Genomic DNA, 18,917 nt, shown 5'->3' with positions numbered 1-18,917 from the left:
AATTTTTAATATTTAATTATAGTATATTAGCAATCATTTTAACTAAAAATCCAAACAATAATTCTAAATATTAATTCTCAAATATAATTCTTAACGTTTAATTCTAGCATATTGCCAATCATTTTAATTAAAAATCTAAACAATAATTCTAAACATTAATTTTCAAATATAATTTTTAATGTTTAATGCTAACAAACTTTAATCTTTGTGCTTACATTAAAATATTATGCAAATAACCATAAGACTCAACATGCTGAAAGATGCTCATAATATAAAAGCATGTAACATGCTTAAGTTATTCGGTGTTTGTTATTTTCACAAAAAGAAAAGCTTAAGCTTTCTCTCTTTTGCTTTTTTCACAAAGCCAACAGCCATGACAAAAAAATCTATAGTTTACATTCCTAGTTGCTGCCAAGAAAGGCAAGAATAGGTGGCTGGCAACAGTTTGGATTGACATCGATGGCAGCAAATGGATGGGCTATGAATGGATGAGCTAATAAGGTGAATTAAGGTTTAGGAGAGGGGGAGATCACAGATGGGGGGAATTTTATAAGGGGAGGGGGTTTGGTTGGTTGAAGTTATTTGAGAGTTTAATGAACGACAGGATAGTCTTTAACTCCCTAAATAAAAAATAAAAAGAGTAATGGGTCGGTTTCTCAATCGACGATCGAACTAATCGATCGATGAGATCGATTGTTGCAGTTCACGAGTCGACCTATCGATTGCAAGAACGGACGATGTGGTCGGTTGCTCAATTGCAATTGATTTCTGCACACTCCTAACACTTGGTGTTTTTTTTTATTAAAAAAATAAAATAATTAATAAAAAACTGATAATATATATAATAATAATTTTTAATAATTAGTGAAACTTAAGCTGCATCCCTATGCATGTGTTTGGTTCGAACCGGCTTTTGAAGAAACTTCAATTTAATTTTGCTATAAAACACATAGGATTCTTGGCTTGAATTTTTTGCTCACAAATTAATATACTTCAGATTAAAGATGGAGGGCTTGAGGGTGTGGAGGCTAAGCTCATCAATTGCAAGGCCGTTAAGTTTAAGGCAACCACTTGGATTGGGTTATTCTTCCTGTGAACTAGTCCTTTGCTCGAATAGCGGCGTTGTCACCGCCACCAACACCAGGCTGCCCTCTCGCGATAGTCGGTCTTTTACATTCACTTCAACCTCCACTTCGAATCTTGAAGTTGCTTGTGCCATCCGCCTGAAAAAGGTGGAACCATTGTGGAGCAAAGGGTCGCAACCTTATGCTTATAAGTGGGATAGAAGTTATAGATTGGGCTCTTCTTCCTCTGATCTAGTCCCTTGCTGCTCAGATGGCGGCGCTGCCGCTACCAACACCAAGCTGCACTCTCGCAATCGTGGGTCTTCGACTTCGACTTCCACTTCAGACCGTGAAGCCGTACGTGCTATCCGTTTGAAAAAGGTGGAACAATTGCGGAGCAAAGGGTTGGAGCCGTATGCGTATAAGTGGGATAGAAGTCACAGTGCTAGGGAGTTGCAAGAAATATATAAGAATCTAAATAACGGTGAAGAGTTAGATAGTGAGAGTCATCATGTCTCTATTGCAGGCAGAATTGTTGCTCGCAGAGCCTTTGGAAAGCTTGCTTTTCTCACTTTAAGAGATCACTCCAGCAGTATTCAGGTTCTTTTTTTTCTTTCGTTTTTATTTCTCAGTCATAGTGCTTCTTCCTCTGTATTATTCTCTCATAATGTCATTCACATTTAGATTATATATTCAAAATGGTTGTAGCTTTACTGTGAGAAGGAAAGGCTTTTGAATAATCAGTTTGAGCAGTTAAAGACACTTGTTGATATTGGTGATATATTAGGTGCATCTGGCTCTATCAAGCGGACTGAGAAAGGTAAACTTCTTCATTAAAGAAATTCACTATGATTACCCTCTATACTAATCTCTTTTTGTGTATATATAAAAGTCAAAGCTCCCCTTAATTTCATTACATTCTTTTTCTGATTTACTTTTCAGGGGAGCTTTCTGTTAAGGTGGATTCTTTTGCAATTCTTACAAAATCTCTGCTTCCGTTGCCTGACAAGTATCATGGTCTAACTGACATTGATAAGCGTTATCGTCAAAGGTTACTTGTTATCTGCAACTTGTGTTTTTTCTTTTTGTTATTCGTTGTGAATCATATTGCAAAGTACTCAGTCAAACATATATTTTCAATCCATCCCATTGTCCAAGTACTAATTGATAATTTTACTGAGCTCCTCAAATAATTTTTGCTGCATACGTGACATTTATTTTCCATCATTTTTCCCCTTAAAGAAAGATCTGAAACATTCTTGAACCTTGCTTGTCTCTGTTTAGCATAATTGTCATATGAAATTCTTTTTACCATCTCATTATTTAGCATAATTATCTTTTAATCATTAACAATCACATCAAGGAAGTTTTTTAGTACATAACTCTTACTTGTCTGATAACACATTTGAAATTGTTTGATGTCCCTTATGCATTTTATTCTTGGTGTTGTGATATGGCTTGATTGTTTCACCCTTTTGACCATATTCCTCCATCCCCCCCTCCACCTATTTTAGGTATGTTGATATGATTGCAAATCCTGAAGTAGCTGATTTATTCCGGAAACGAGCAAAGGTGATTTATTTGCACTACCCTGAATGATGTTGATTTGACCTTTTGGTTTTCTTCCTATAGGATTGTATTTGTATGCTTTAATCATTTGGTTATTTTTTCTCTAGAGTGACTTGCACTTCTAAACTCTAAACCTCCTTTGGTTGCTCGTCAAACCAAGAGAGAATTTAGTTGTTCTTCTTTTTATATAGAGTAATTCATCTTCTGTAAGACTACATCATCAGTTGGTACACATGTTTGGTTCCATTTTGGATATTGGTTTATATTCTTATACAAAAGGAATTAATGTGTTGCATCTTTTTCGTTTTCCCTCTATATATACCTTTCTCACGTTTCATAAACCACTAGAACTTTGTTTTTGTTGTGGTGAAAATAATATAACCATTGGTTATATCTAGAGGGTTTATGCATTCTCAGTGCAAGGTTTTCTATAAGCACTATTGATAGATATATCAGGTCTATCAAAATGTGGATTTGTTGATGGGATATTTATATTGATATTGATATTGATTTCAACAAGTATGGAAATTTGTAAATGAGAGTTGAAAACTTTAAAACAAAATTTTAGAATACATTGATTGTTGGATTTTTGCATTTGACTTCTTAATTCAATAAATAAAAAAGCTAATAACTAAGGTATAAGTTGTTATTATGTGATATTGATTACATAAATAATATTATTACAGAATCACAAGTATAGATATTTTATATTTATGCCAAGTTTAAAACACTATCAATTTATCACAAGGTTGATAATAGAATCTTGAATGCTATGTCACACATTTTAGTAAATTAAAGGATAAACATAATTATCATCATATTATCAATGAAGTTGAATTTGTGTGATGCCAAGGATGTATAAAACTTTGGATTGTGGCTTAGAGGTGTGACTTTTTTTAATGGAATTTTACGGAAAGAATGTTGTTTATGCCACACATCACAATTCTAGTCTAGGGATTGCCACTTTAAGAGCAGAAATATCGCAATAAATTTTAAAATTGTAATGTTTTGTTGATAGCCTGATTTATTGAGCAATAAATGGAGTTAATAACTTAGAAAACAGAGGTTTATATTGAGACCCTTATTGTTGAATATTCATCAACAGTTCTTGAATCTTGCCAATAAATAAACTATGGATAAGTGTCATAGATGGATGTTGAATCAAACCTCCTCTAACATTTTCTCTCAATTTTCTACTGCAGTCTAGCCTTTTGATGTTGCTGCTTGCCTAAAGTAAGGTTTTTTTCTAATGAAAAGATTATTTGTATTTTTAAGCATGCTTGTTTTTGTAAGTGAATATAAACTCTTGCTTGGAGGAAAGTTTTAACTAATTGACTTTTTACATTTCTAAAGATTTGTCAACAATATTGGTAATTGACTTGATAAAAGTTTGGACCATATATTGTATATTTTGAACAGTCTGATCTTATTTAAAATAGCTCTTAAGTTATGGATTATTTTCATGTGTATTTATGTACATGCGTGTGTATGTCTTGTTTTTCTGGTACTTATAATTCGAGTTTTGATGCTTTATAATTGTATTCTTATTAAACTTTTCTTTTAGTAGATTGTGACGGAGATACGAAAGACGGTGGAATCTCAGGGTTTTGTTGAAGTTGAAACTCCAGTTCTGCAGGTTTGTGAATAATTTTCTAGTTTTTCTGGGTGTTGGCTTTTCTGATAGTGAAATAATTTTCCTTTTCTTGTTGATTACTATTAAGTAAAATGATTGTTAATGTTATAGGTGGAGATGGAAACTCAAATAACTTTTTTATCTATTGGGATGTCAACTGAGTGGTCTTTCATGTCAAAGACCTACTTATTAAAAAGCTACATTTTACTCTGTTGCACATTGACTCTCTCGGAACTTGAAGGGTTTAGAGCAATGCATAACTCTAACTTGCAGTTGGCTCCAAAAAAAACAAAAAGAAAAATATGTAGGGTTTGTTTGGTTTTTGAAAACAGAATTATTTTTCTTTTCATTTTTATTAAAAATATAAAATGATAGTAAAAAATTTGGATTTTGATATAGAAAATGTTTTCTGGAAATGAGAAGGAAATAGGTTGAATTTTGAAAGGAAGAATAAAGTTCTATTCTCTGCTTTCAAATAAAACATGGAGAGAACACTGGAAATAGTGAATACATGGAAGAGTCTCTCCCATCTATGGTCTACTTAAATAGCCAAGTATTCAAATCTCACAAAACACGAACAGCACATGGGCAATAAAAGTAGTAGCTAGTTTTAGATCAATGCCTTTTTAAGAAACAGTTGTTCTTATATGATTGATTGAAAGATGAAGCATGGAACAAACTAGAATATGGCATGATGGCCAAGAAAATATAGAAGGCATATATATTTTTTTGCTTTTCCTCTGTTTCTTTTACACCCTTACAATCTTTTTTTTTTGTTTTTGTATAAATTACCTATATTTGTAGAACTTAAAGTTTAAATGATCTAAGAAATATTTTGTTTGACAAAGATGATTCACTATCACTGCCATTGCGTTATGAACAGTAAGTGATACTGTGAATAAAAAGTGATCAATTACTTTTCAGTTTGAGGTGGATTGAGAAAAATTCATTTAAGCCACAAATGAAATAAACCTTAACTTATGTGAACTACTTTTCTTATCTTTATTTTCTGTTTAATAGTTAAGCACTTTTATAATGATGTTTAATAATCGTTCTTATAATAATTTTCCTCATCTTAACAAAAAAATGTTAATGCCTTACATATTTTCTCTAATTTTGTGTAGAAAAATGAATATTTATTTCTATTCACTAAACAATCTTGAAAAAATGAACAATAGAATATGAAAAGCTTTTGTAGAAAAAGAAAATAAAAAAGTTGAAGCTCGGAGATGTGGAAAATGAAAATGAAGAAGTAAATACTAGTAAAATTCCTTGCACTCCGTTGCAGTATAAATCAATAAATTTCTATATTGGATAATAATTTTACAAAAAGTAATTATTCTAAATTATGAACACTTATGAAATAATATCTAAAAAAAGCTATTAAAATTAAAAAAGAGAAAAGAAAAAGGAAAATAGAAAACATTCAACAATAAACATTTTCATATTTTTTTATTTTTGATATTTTCTTTTTGTTTTTTGTTTTTTTTTTCTCTTATCTTTCTTTTTCGTTCATCAAAAGACTTTTTGCTTTATTTTAAAAATATAAATTGATTGAACAAATCTGTAATCCTTAATAATAATTTGGTTAGGAAATATTAAAATAAAACAAAAGGAAAATGGAACAAAAAATAGCACATGGAAAAGGCACAAAACTATTTTTAGTCGTGCAAAAAGGTTGAAAACCACCCCATCAGCAGACTGCTAATTCACCACTGTAAGGCCCAATATCAAGCAATTAACTCCACATTATCACATGTCAATCAATTAGGCAACCAAATTTGCCAAATGCTAACAACAAAATTAAATTGGTTGTGGAACCTGCTTCAGGGTAACTTTAGTTGTAGGTATATATAGTAAGAATGGTCAAGTTATGATTGTTGTCAATTTCATGTTTAGAATATTGTTAACAAATTTTAGTGAACTTTAGGTCAGCTGATTTAGAATTTGAGAGAGTTGCACAATTCAATTGGGTTAGATTATATTTTATCACATCTAAACACAAACACGAATCCAAAGAAAATTAAGCTCCATTTCAGGTTTTTAGCATTGTTAGAGATCATTGAACCACCAAACTTTAGTGACTCATTTTGCTTCAGTTAGCATCAAATTCATGGTCCATGAAATGCCATAGTCAGAGGATTATTCATTAGCTTAGTTGTACGCTAAAAGAAAAGTAGGAATTAGAGATAATTCTGGTCAGGTCAAAGATCAAAGATCATCAAAACATCATCCACTATTGGCTGTCAAAAATTCTTCTGATAGAGGTGGTTTCCACCATCAGATCACTCGTACACTTTGCCACCAATCTTTGAGCCTCTTTTTGTTCTTTTTTACTTCTCGGGCCCCATTGAACCTCGTGCCTCTCTTACTCCCCCAATTATATTTTTCATTTTCACTATTCCTCTCTCCTTCTCCCCTCTCCCTCCACCTTTCTCTTTCTTCATCACTTGCTGTCTTTCTATCTATTTGCTCCCTTCCCCTTCTCCTTGAATTGGCTAGCATTGCTGATCCTCCTCCACCTCCCCATGCTCCCGCAAATGTGAAAAAGACCCCTTCAAATTTAAAAACCCTAGCATGTCCATTTTGCCAAGTGTCATCTCCATGTGTATCCATAGCTTTCTAAAACAAATACACCCTTAGTTTGTTGGCCCTATATGTATGTATGTGTGTGTGTATATATATATATATATATGTTAGTGTTGCATGTATGATACATGGACATTTTAAGAGGTTCAACTAATTAAGCTTGAAATAATATAGAAGTTCAGGGTTGTGGAAGTGTTTAGAGCTCCTTAAAGGCTTTAAAGATGTTCTCTTACTTTGAAATCAAGATGTGCGTGTAAACATATTGCATCATCTCATACTGGAAATATGTTGCAAGGCACTTGAAAAAGCTAACACTGGAGTTGTTGCTAGTGTCTGAAAATTATGTGCTACTATATTTTTATTTTCCAGGTACTTAAAATTAGGGTAAAATCCAAAAAGCCCCTCAGAACACTTCAAAAGGACACTTTGGTCCCTCTTGTTTTAAAATAATGTTTTTGGTCCCGTGATTGTTAACACCGTTAGTCAACCATTAAAAAAGATTATACCCAATACTACATAAATATTTAGGACACAAATGCCTTCTTCAAAAAAATCTGTTCATGTTTCCTTCTGAAACTTAATAAAATTCACTTTAAAATTTAATATTTGACAAAGAAGAAAAAATTCAAAATTTTATAAAATTTTAAAACGGCATTTTTGAATGCGGTACTTTGTCTTACTTTGATACTTAATATAATTCAATTTTTGATAAAAAAGAAAAAAACTGAAAATTTTTTGCTTTTTGAAACGCAACTTTGATTTTATAATGAAAAAATAAAAAGAGCTACAAGTCATGGTAGAAACAAGAACTCAAACAATCCAAATCCGACCAACAAATTGAAACTCAAGATCACTTCCCAGGTTGCAAGAAGATTAAGATGTCTTCCCATCAAATCTCAAGGCAATCACAAGAGCCCTTTCCCAGCAGCCATATAGCAACCACTACATCAAAGGCAAAACTCAGCCCCAACCAAATAAAAAACACAGCAGAGCTGAGCCAGGAAATAAAAACAAAAACGCAGCAGAGCTAAAGCCTGACAAATAGAGAATGAAACCCACTACATGGTGCACCATCAAACCTTTAAACTTCTGATATATAGTAATCAAGACAAAATCTTTTTATGTCATCTTAAACTCTAATCTCAAAGAACAAATTTTAGGCAAAAATTTTCAACAAAATTAGTAATTATGAGTAAAAAATTAATCTCTTAACCCGACAACATCAAATTTGAAATGTCCATCATTGAACAAAAAATTTAATTTTAATACATTCTTTTCAATGAAAAAAATTCTCAAACTGTTCGAGAAACAAAGAGTTTTTCCTCTAGGAAGTTGGTTTTCATGGTGAATACTACTTCAAATTTCCAGGCCTTCAGATCAAATATTTTTTATATTTTTTTCTCATTAAGGTTTTCGAGAGAAGGATGAGCAGATTTTTTTTAAAGAGAATATGCTTAAATTCAAAAAACAATATCATTTTAAAGGGTATTTGTGTCTTAAAATATTTATGTAGAATTAGTTCTAATTTTTTTTAACTATTGATTAACAGTGTTAACAGTCAAAGGGCCAAAAATATCATTTTGAAAAAAGAGGGACCAAAGTGTCCTTTTGAAGTGTTTGGAGGGGGCTTTTGGATTTTACCCCTTAAAATTATGTATCACAATTCTAAGATAATAGTATTTATTGCAATTTTTTTTTTCGGTTTTTACTTGCCTTTTTATTTAGCAGTGCAGAAGTAATCTGTTTTGGTGAATTTGACTTTTAATTGATTTGATCAACTAGGGAGCAGCTGGCGGGGCTGAAGCAAGACCATTCATGACATACCATAACTCCCTTGGAAGGAACCTTTATCTAAGAATTGCAACTGAACTTCACTTGAAGAGAATGCTGGTGAGGTCCTAAATAACTTTTGATTTGGATATCCTATTTAACTGCCATTTTCCATTTGGAATTTGTTGTTTTTTCTCATCTCATTAATAAAAAGTGGATTTTCAACTTCAAGGATTTAAACCTTAGGGCAAGACTTAGGTGGAGTTCCTTAAGTGGAGTTTGTGAAGTTCCTAAGTAAAACATCTAAATAAAAATAAATACTAATATAATGATAACACTTCATGAATAGATAAATGATGGTAAAGTATTAATGAAAAATAACATCTACATACAGAATTTAATCAATTGTTGATGAACATGAAGAGCTTATCAGAATTTTTTTTAGTTGAAATAGCTATTTAAACAGAATATTAAAACTTTTTTTTCCCTTTGATTAAAAAAATCACAACTTGTTTACACATTTAGTTTTTACAATTTATAGCTTTTGTCTATATTTTAGTTCTTATTTGACCATTTTTAATTGAAACTTCACAAACTCCACCCAAGTCTTGCCCTACACCTTTTATATATGGGATAATTTCATTCTATTTTCCGGTGATTATAGTATGCAGTTTATGACTTGTTGCTTGCTATTTTATGCCGAATATATTTGTTGGTACCTGAGTTGTTGGGACTCTGGTAGCGAGTGTGGGGCGTGGATATGTGTAGGACACTGGTCTATTTAAACTTTTCTCATCTCTTCCTTTTATTTGGAGGGTCAATACCTCATACTCATTTCTACTTTGACATGTTGGATATGTATCTGACATCGATACTTGAGGAAAAGTGAAGAGTCAGAGCAACATAGGTGGATTCTCTAAGTCCTTGCTTTCTTTTTCCATAATAAGTTCAATTCTTTATCAAATGAAGTTGTAGTTAGATGGTGAGAGTTTCATGGTTCAAATTATTCTCTCCTCTCTTGTTTCTGGTTAATTATGTGTAACAAGCTTTAAGATGTCCAAAGTTTACAACTGCACAACCACCACTATCAACAATGACAATAACAGTCTAAGACTCCATTTGTTTTGCAGAAAATGGCTTTTTGGAAGCCATTTTTCGTATTTTTTGGTGTTTGGATGTCAAAGAAAAATTTGTTCAATGGAAATGAGCATATAGTCAACAGGAAAAAACCCTCAATTTCAGGAAATTGTCTTCCTTTTTTGAAATCCAGAAGACAATATTCTAAACTCACATAGAATACAACCAATAGCTTCAAAGCCTTACAAATCCAACAACCCCAAACTGAAATCTGGCAACCAGGATCAGCCACCACTGCCAAAGCCAGTGACGACCTCACACCCCCATTTTTGTCTCCTCCACGATCTCCCTATCTCCTCCATACTCTGCCGTTTGTCCTCTTCTACACACATATGCAGCCTCCATATCACCCTCTTCCAATTCAAGCTTCAGCCTCCTACACTTGTAGTGTTACCTTTGCAACCTCCAAAGCATGCCACAGCCCTTTAAAAGCCTCCTTTCTATTAAGAAGTTTGCTCTTTCCTACACAAGCTACCATTCTACTCCAAGAACTCCCATTTTTTTCCCTTGAATATCCTATTCAGCCTTGTTCAAAACCTTCACAACCACCTTCCTCTCTTCCTCCATTGTTGGCAAGATATCTATTGCCAGCCACCTTTGCAATAGAGAAAGATCAAAAATGGAAAAGTAAGGCAAAAAAATATGAGAAAGTGGAAAACGGAAGGAAACAAAGAAATATATTATGGCAATAATCTGTAGCTTTTTAAATTTTAAAATATTAGTCAATTATACAAATTATTGAGAAAAGAAGAAAACTTTAGAGGAAATGGAAGTCAAGAAAAGAATTGTCAAATGAAATGAGAAAGAAAATAAAAAAAAATATACTAGTATTTATGCATTTGTACAGGTTTTGTAAAATATTAAAAATTTAAGAAAAATGTTGATGCCATGATGGTAATGAAAAAATTGGGTGGTGATGAAAAAATTGGGTGGTGATGAAAAAATAGAGTTATGCTTTTTATAATTTTTGTGGTTGGGATTATGTATGAATAATTCATTTTGAACATAGCTTTTAACATTTATATATGGTTTTTGAAATTATTGGTGCTGGGATACTTAATAATATTAAGACAAATATCTAGAATGAGAAATATATTTCACAACGTCATCTAAATAATAAAAAATATTATTCATGATGTCATCCAAACAATAGAACACGTTTACTTTTTGAGTGAATGCCTTCCATAGAGAACTTTTATTTTTCACAAGCCAATTTCCATAAAACAGATGGAACCTAAGTCTTTTTCCACTATATAGGATTAGTTACATGGATCATTTTGCATAGATTTAAGACTATATCTTTATTAAGCTTAGTTTCTGATAACTCTATTATCAAAGAAAGGATAGAATAAAGAGGAATACCACAGATGCTACCAATGTTGTAGCCACATATGTATTTATACCAAAATAGCAATGTACAGAAGGCCACTTGACTCTTTGCTTTAATTTTAATCCCATTTCTTCTATGGTAATTTCTCTTTTTTTATTAACATCGGTATTCTTCATTAAATTAAATCTTCTGGTTGGCCTTTTTTCATTACATTTTCAACCACCATAAACATGTTTCCCTCATTGTAGCCTCAATGGCTGTTAATCTGACATTATCCAGTGTGCACTCTTTCCTAATCATATCTTTCCTTGTTTGCCCATGCATTAGCATCTCATTTTCATCTCAACCGCACTCATTTTTTTGTGTATCTTGATTTTTAGTAGCCCAACATTCTGTCTTCTACAACCTAGGTTGTCATATTGCCCTCTCATAAAGCTTTTGTCTCAAGTTTTGATGGACCTTTGTGATCACACAAGACTATTGATGCACTTCTCCTTTTTGTCCACCCTACCCTACTCAGGTCCCATGAGTGCTATCTCATTCAATTTTCCCATCCTTTGGGATAATTGAACCAAGATATTGAAATTACTCACTTCATTTTGTGGCTTCATCTACGAATTCCAACTAACCCTCGATTTAGTACTTGTGTTTAGTTTGCATTTCAAATATGCAATTATACAGACTAAGTTGTAAACTTTAAAAACATAGTTTCTTGCTATAATGCAGTTTGAATTAACCCTTCCTTTATTCTGCTCCAATTATAAACCCAAAATAATGAGTATATCCCTAATTGAAATTAGATCCTAGTACCCTTCGGTGACCCTCCATCAATCACCAATGGTTGAAGGAACTTGACTTAAGAGAGTTATAATGAAAACACCACTTTTCTTTAGTAAGTCCAAAACTAGCAAGAAAAGACAGCCTTTCGGTGAACAAGGTGATGACCTTAGTTGCTCAACAAGAAGCACTAAGCTCATCGCCAGAAGTTATGCAATTGTAAAATGCTTATATGCAGACTAGTAGACAAAGCAAAAGATTAAAGAGCACCACAATAAGGTCATTTATCACCATATATAAATTGATTTCATGGTTTGGGCTCTTAATTTGTTGAAATAGTCAAGCAAGGTATGGGGCAGGATAAGCATCACCCCTTGCATACTGGTGTGTCGCGTCCATGTTCGACATGGACATGTGTCCAATATATTGGGCTACATATTTCACACGATTGGATATGACAAAAAAAATATATATATATTTGTTTATTTGGATATGATTGGACATGGGGATCAACACCACAAAGATTCTTGGTAGTCCAATTCACAACCATAAATACAGTATAAAATTGAGGAGGCTAACTATCACATAATCAGTAGCATAAAGTTCCTTAGTCATATAATGCACATCCATAGCGAATTTATAATCCTTATAATTTGCCTAAAGTTATTTAATCATAGTAGGGCCCTTAAAAGTATGGCAGGCAAAGAATTTTAAACGATCAAAAAGAAAAGTGTCATGTGGGAGATTAAGGTCAGTTCGAATGTGGTCTTTATGATTAGAAAGCAATAAAATGAATACTTTCTTGCAAACCAATTAAAAAAGCTATGAGCAAACTTGAGAATGCATAACATTTAGGGATTATTATTCAATACATTGGCGGTGAAGTTTTTTAAAAATCCACTAGTGGGTTTAAAGGATTGATATGTGTTCATTTAGGGCTCAATGTGGGCTTTTTTTCTTTTTTTGGTAAATATGATAAGGAAACACAACCTGGGGATTTGAAACATATCACAAAGTACTACACACCCATAAGCAAATATCAAAACACCTGACTTAGCAGTGTACCAAAAAGATAACACTTAACTTCACAAAACTACGATATGAAATGGACAAAGATCTTCTAACTCAACAAAAGTGAAACCCTTTCATCTTCCAAAATAGTGGAATTTAATCATTCTTAATGTTGATAACTACTTCCAAAATCTCTCAAATGCATCTACTCTTTCAAAATATTTTGTGGAGTAGTGAATTGCATGCTTGATAAGAACTCTGAAGCTGTATGAAGCAAGCCTAAAAGCTCATTTATACACTGATAACAGAATCTTTTAAAGACTCAGGACACAACCAGAAAAAAAGCAAGAGAAGTTGTACAAACCCACCACACTTCATAAGGATTCCCATCCCACAAGACCTTGAACTCCAACCAGCAAAAGAAAAACCAACCACTATCAAAACAAGTATTACCAAGAAACTCAAACTAGGATCTGGCATGCGTACTGAGTTACTACATACAGGAAGTGAAATTTGCCAAGCTACCGTACTAGACAAAATTGCTACCAGAAATTGAAAAAACTGAGATAAGTGATACACTGAACAAAACAGATAACAAATCTGCTTCTGTGTAACCAAAACAGATAACAAATCTGCTTCATAGAAGCATCCACAAAGGCAATCATCCGGCACTGAAGCATATCTCACTGAAAAGAACTTCACAACTTCTGCAGGCTATCAATGGCTTATACCACCCATAAACATGGCATTTCTATTTCCTGTTCCAAACTCCAAGTAGGTGAGGCTAATCTTAAGACTGACAAGATTGAGGGAGAACTAAACCAAATAAATTGCCAGAAAGCTCCTCTAGAAATTCAATAAAGTCAGCTCCAAAGAGAGCCAAAATTGAAAAACACCACAAAGGCCATGATCATGTCACTCCTAGTCCTATGTAAAACTTTCGTCTTAAACCATTAACTGTCACTGGACACCACCCATGGAATAGGAAAAAAATATGCTATCTCAACAGATAATCAAAAGTTTGAGTTCAAAAACACTATTAGGAATCTCCATCTTTCTTTATTAACTTAACTCTTTTTTTTACAGATTCTAGGTTTTGTTTGATATCATACTTGCATTTCTTGTCTATAGCTATTAGTTTCATTTGATGCTATTCAATGTAGTCTTCCATCTCGGAAAAGCATTAGATTCCATCTTCTCATCATAATATGGAGTGTCAACTTAACCATCTTATGTACATTGAATTAGTCCTTTTGATATTTAGAAAAACACCAATTCTTTTTTTTTTTTTTTTGTATATATTTTTTTTGTTTTTGGTTAGTGAGGAGGGAGTATTAAGCTAAAACAGTGTTTCTATTATGTGGAGTCTCTAGAAGGAGGTGGGTGTATCAAAAACATGTATTGGTATATTTTCTATCTTGGTTTTCGGTGGGCCTATTTCTACGCATGTTTTGGTTTCTTCAAGGAAATTGTCAGTTACAATGTGAGTAAGCAGGTGGGATCCACATACCAATAAATGTGACTGATTTCCGTGGGAGAAGAAAAGGTGTGCATGGAAACAGGCAAACCCAGCAATTTTCTCAGTTAATTTATTCTTCATTTTTGCCCCGTTTCTCTTATCTTTCCATCCTTAGTGTACACTTCTAATATTTGCTTGCCTCTTAAATTTATACTGTCAACAATATTTATATTTTCTAATGACAGGTTGGAGGATTTGAAAAAGTATATGAGATTGGTCGTATATTCAGAAATGAAGGCATTTCAACTCGTCATAATCCAGAATTTACGACCATAGAGGTATTTATAAAAATACTAGTATTTATTGTCATGTGCCTTGCATGTGAATATTCTTTTTTAATTTTTAAATAACAATTATATATAAAACACAAATGTTTTTAAAGTGTAAAGTTAATTGTCTTTAAATAAAAAACAGTAATAATTTAAATAAATTATATATAAAAGAAAATTATAATTGAAAGACAAGTATATGTATAAGAATATTAATGATTCAATTATATATAATAGAAATTTTTAATATTAATCTATAAATTATTCAATACTATTAGAATTAAGAGAAAACATTTTTTAATGAAAGTCATTCAATGCAATTAGAATTTTTATATATAAATTGAATAAATTTTATTAGTATTTATAATGAAAAATATTGTTAATAATAGTTATTTGGTACAATTAAACTTCTTATATATTTACAAATTTAAATAAGTTTTATTGAATAATTATAAAAGAAATTAAAATGATAATTTACAAATATAATGCAATATGATCATTTTCGTCAATCAAAAAGTTTTCCAACATCCATATTTTTATACTATAGCTGAGATATCGATTCTGTGCTTGGTTGCAAATGTGCTTCATATGGTTTCAAGTGTTAAAATTGTTTTCTGAAGACCTGATCATCATCGTTTTTAGCCTGGTTTTAGATGTATGAGGCATATTCAGACTACGAATCTATGATGGACATGGCTGAGGAAATTGTTACCCGATGTGCTCTTGCAGTTCATGGAGAGCTCACCATTGATTACCAGGTAATGCTTTGCATGGCTAATAAAAATAGTTTAATTTCATTTCAGGAGGTTCTGGGAATTCTAGTTTCTCAGTTTTTTACTTTTTGGTCTTATCTGGTTGGGACAGGCTTTGAAACAACTAATGTATGCCTTCTACGCAGGGGGTTGAGATACATTTGGAGAGGCCATGGAGGCGGGAAACCATGCACAATCTTGTTAAAGAAGCCACTGGGATTGATTTCACTGAATTTGAAAATGATCTTAAAGTTGCTAAAGATGTTGTTATGAAGGCACTGGGAGTTGGGCTTGATAGTAAGGACAAGTTTTCCATTGAAGCCTGCCCTTCACTTGGCCACCTTCTTAATGAGGTGAGTTTTCATTTATTATTTCAGAGTTCTTTAGAGTTGCAAAATGGTGTAATAGAAAATTATAATTGTAAAATAGCAATGAAAGTATAATTTAGGGAGTGAACTGAATAAATTTCATAGAAGGGAAATACAATTCCTGTTTTTCCCTAAGCTTGAAAACTATAGATAACACATTTTATTCACCTGTCTCATCTCTCTGTGAGAACAATTCATGGAAATTTATTGCTCAGAATTCCTTTAGTGGGGATTGTAGAATTCACAAAACTATAAGTTGAGTGTGGACAGTTTCTTTTATTTAAATTTGTTTTACTTTCACTTTTTCTAGTGCGAGATGATTGGCAGTTGTGATAAACCTTTGGTTTATTTATCTTTTCCAGGTTTTCGAAATTTTTGTTGAACCAAAGCTCCTGCAACCTACATTTGTTTTGGACTATCCCATGGAAATATCTCCTCTTGCCAAACCACACCGGAGGTATGGAAGGTTTACGAAGAAGTGGTGGCATACATTTGCATTGTTGCATATGTGGATTTATGCATATATTTTTGTCTTCACTTTCAGAATTATCTTACTCTTCTTAGTTGTCTGAAAAATAGGCATGCAGGTTTGACTGAGAGATTTGAACTCTTCATATGTGGTCGTGAACTGGCTAATGCATTCTCTGAGTTAACTGATCCTTTGGACCAGGTAATAATGATACAGTTTTTTTTATATGCTAAACTTGGCGACTCTGATCACAAGTTGTTATGCAAACAATGAGCATTTGGATATTTATACCATCATAATAACTGATGTAGTGGGCTTTTAGTTGGTCTGTGGCAAATTTCAATGATTTTTTCCTAGCTATAGTGTACATTAATGAAAGTTTACACATAAGTTGAAGTATATGGTTTTAGTTTATCTTTATCTGCTTATCTTCTCAATAGCTTTATATGAATGCCTTCGATCATAGCTGGGAATGGAACTAAATTTGGCTAAGCATTTGATTGCTCTTCCCTTGATCCCAGAAGTAACATATTTATAGTGTTTCTTCTTCAATGTGACTATTGTTTAAACTTTGTCCTGCTAAGTAGATGTTGCTTACCATCCCTCGCTGTAATTTGTCTCCTCTCAATGTGCTTGGCATCAAATATTGTTTTTTTCCAGTTGTTTTCTTCTAAGCAAAAAACCTTGGCCTAATTTTATTAGAGTACACCTGTGGTTCTTATATAAAGATGTTCCCCTCAGAGTGGCCACAACTTTCTAATATTTTTGTTCATGTTATGAAAGTGTAATTGTGCTTATGAATTTCATTGACAAGATCATTATTTCTATATGAATAGCTTGCGGTAAGTAATATGAGCAGGCAATGAACGCGTTGGAATTGTTGGTGTGATTGATGCCTCATTAATTGGTTCATTTATAGCTGCCTGTACATATCTCCTTGATGAGATACTTATTTGTTTGTTACTCTTACAAAACTTTATAACCTGTTTAGTGGCTTTGAAGATATAAAGCATGGTTGAAGAGTCTTAAAAAATCTCTTTGGGCATAATTTATGAGATATTGTCGATAATGTATTTGTGAACTGTGACTTTGAGCTTGTTTTAAGTTGAAAGCAAAAGGATGGTCATTTATTTCCAATTGTGGCAGAGAGCCCGCCTGGAAGAGCAAGTAAGGCAACATAACAAGAAGAGAGCAGAAGCTGTTTCAGTCACAGATAGTATGGAAGAAAAAGATCATAAAAATGAAGACTCTATGTATGAAGTGACTCTTGATGATGATTTTCTTACTGCTTTGGAATATGGAATGCCCCCGGCTTCAGGAATGGTATACCCATCTTGTTTGCATTGATTAGCGTACATCATTCCTTTTCAACATGTTGATAATATTATATTCCATCTAATCATAAACATGCTGGGTTATGACTGAGCCTGTTACTTGCATTTGATGCTTCTAAAACTGATCCGTTCTGGTACTTCCAAGCTCTTTATGGATTGGGTTTATATAGTATGACTTAGTTTGTGCAAGTCAAAAACTCACTATACTTTGCACATAATCTGGATTTACCATAATAAACATAAATACATGTTTATACATTTCAAAAGATGGTTGCACTGTGGTCCATCCATGTGTGTTTATTGTTGTATATAAGGTCCATCCATTAGTCTTGTTCTGAGTTGCAAATTGTCTTTATGGAAAGTAATAAATTTTCATAAATTTTGCAGCTTCAGCTCTTGGAGTAAATGTTTATTTGTATGCTATTGGCCTATTGTTCTTTTTCTAAAATGGAGATTTTATGGACACTGATATAATTTTCATCTTGCCACATTTGTTTCTAAGCAAATCCTGATGGAAAAAATTCTTTGTAGGGACTTGGAATTGACAGGCTTGTGATGCTTTTGACAAATTCTGCCAGCATCCGAGATGTCATTGCTTTTCCTGTTTTAAAGATACAGTCGTAAATGGCAGGATGGGTCTGCAAGATAATTTTCTTTCATTGTCTTGGCATTACTTGAACATTAATGCAGGTCTTGTGGCCCTTAGACTCTGCATGGCTGGCACTCATTGCCTTCATTTTTCAATTTCTGTTTTTTTTTTTTTTAATTTTGGTCAAAAGCGGTATAGTGCTTCATAATTAGGAAAATTTATGCTGCTGTATTTAGACATTCTTGTTGATTTTACATGAAACTATTTCATTCAAACGATCCTCTTCTATTGAACTTTGATAGTTTTTCTCATTTCATTTTATAGTTGATGCAATCGGTTTGTTGCATTGTCTGATATGAAAATATAACCGAAGATTTCTTTAATCATTCATGAATATTGATTTTGGTGTGAAAGGGGTTTCATTTGATCATTCATGGATATCGATTTTGGAGTGCAGGCTGTTCCTAACGATTTTGTTGAGGTCTGATGCCGTCCAAAAATGTACAAGTGGCGGTTTAAAGTGAATGCTGTGACAATGGTCATTACGAGCAACAACTGTAAATGAATTGATACAAATTATTCTCGGATTAAAAAATGTTATTATTTATGCATGTACCATGAGTAATGTTTTATTATAAAATTTCTCAATATATACTTTCAATATATTTAACTCTTTTAACTTTAATTTTGTTTCATTAGTGAAGGAATATAATTATATTGATATTAACATATATTAA

The 18,917-nt window shown here is 32.6% G+C and overlaps 1 protein-coding gene across 2 annotated transcripts; it reads left to right on the top strand.

The window, feature by feature from the left end:
- Positions 1-883: 883 nt before the first annotated feature.
- Positions 884-18,865, top strand: OVA5 (Lysyl-tRNA synthetase, class II). 2 transcript variants are annotated; one of them, XM_007032097.3, is made up of 13 exons: positions 884-1,664; positions 1,773-1,884; positions 2,007-2,115; positions 2,579-2,636; positions 4,201-4,269; positions 8,638-8,745; positions 14,585-14,677; positions 15,322-15,426; positions 15,567-15,773; positions 16,151-16,245; positions 16,368-16,458; positions 17,404-17,580; positions 18,638-18,865. In XM_007032097.3, the coding sequence occupies exons 1-13, from the start codon at positions 1,005-1,007 to the stop codon at positions 18,665-18,667; spliced, it is 1,914 nt and encodes a 637-aa protein (XP_007032159.2). In that variant the 5' UTR covers positions 884-1,004; the 3' UTR covers positions 18,668-18,865. The 2 variants fall into 2 exon arrangements, with proteins under 2 accessions (XP_007032159.2, XP_017975085.1); XM_018119596.2 differs by lacking the exon at positions 18,638-18,865 and adding an exon at positions 18,123-18,473 and having other exon boundaries at positions 886-1,664.
- The last annotated feature ends 52 nt before the right edge of the window (positions 18,866-18,917 follow it).

This window comes from Theobroma cacao, chromosome 4 (genome assembly GCF_053813885.1).
Source record: "Theobroma cacao isolate CCN51 chromosome 4, ASM5381388v1, whole genome shotgun sequence".
NCBI classification, from domain to species: Eukaryota; Viridiplantae; Streptophyta; class Magnoliopsida; order Malvales; family Malvaceae; genus Theobroma; species Theobroma cacao.
Note: the sequence above shows the minus strand (reverse complement) of the source record. Positions and strands in the feature narration are given on the sequence as shown.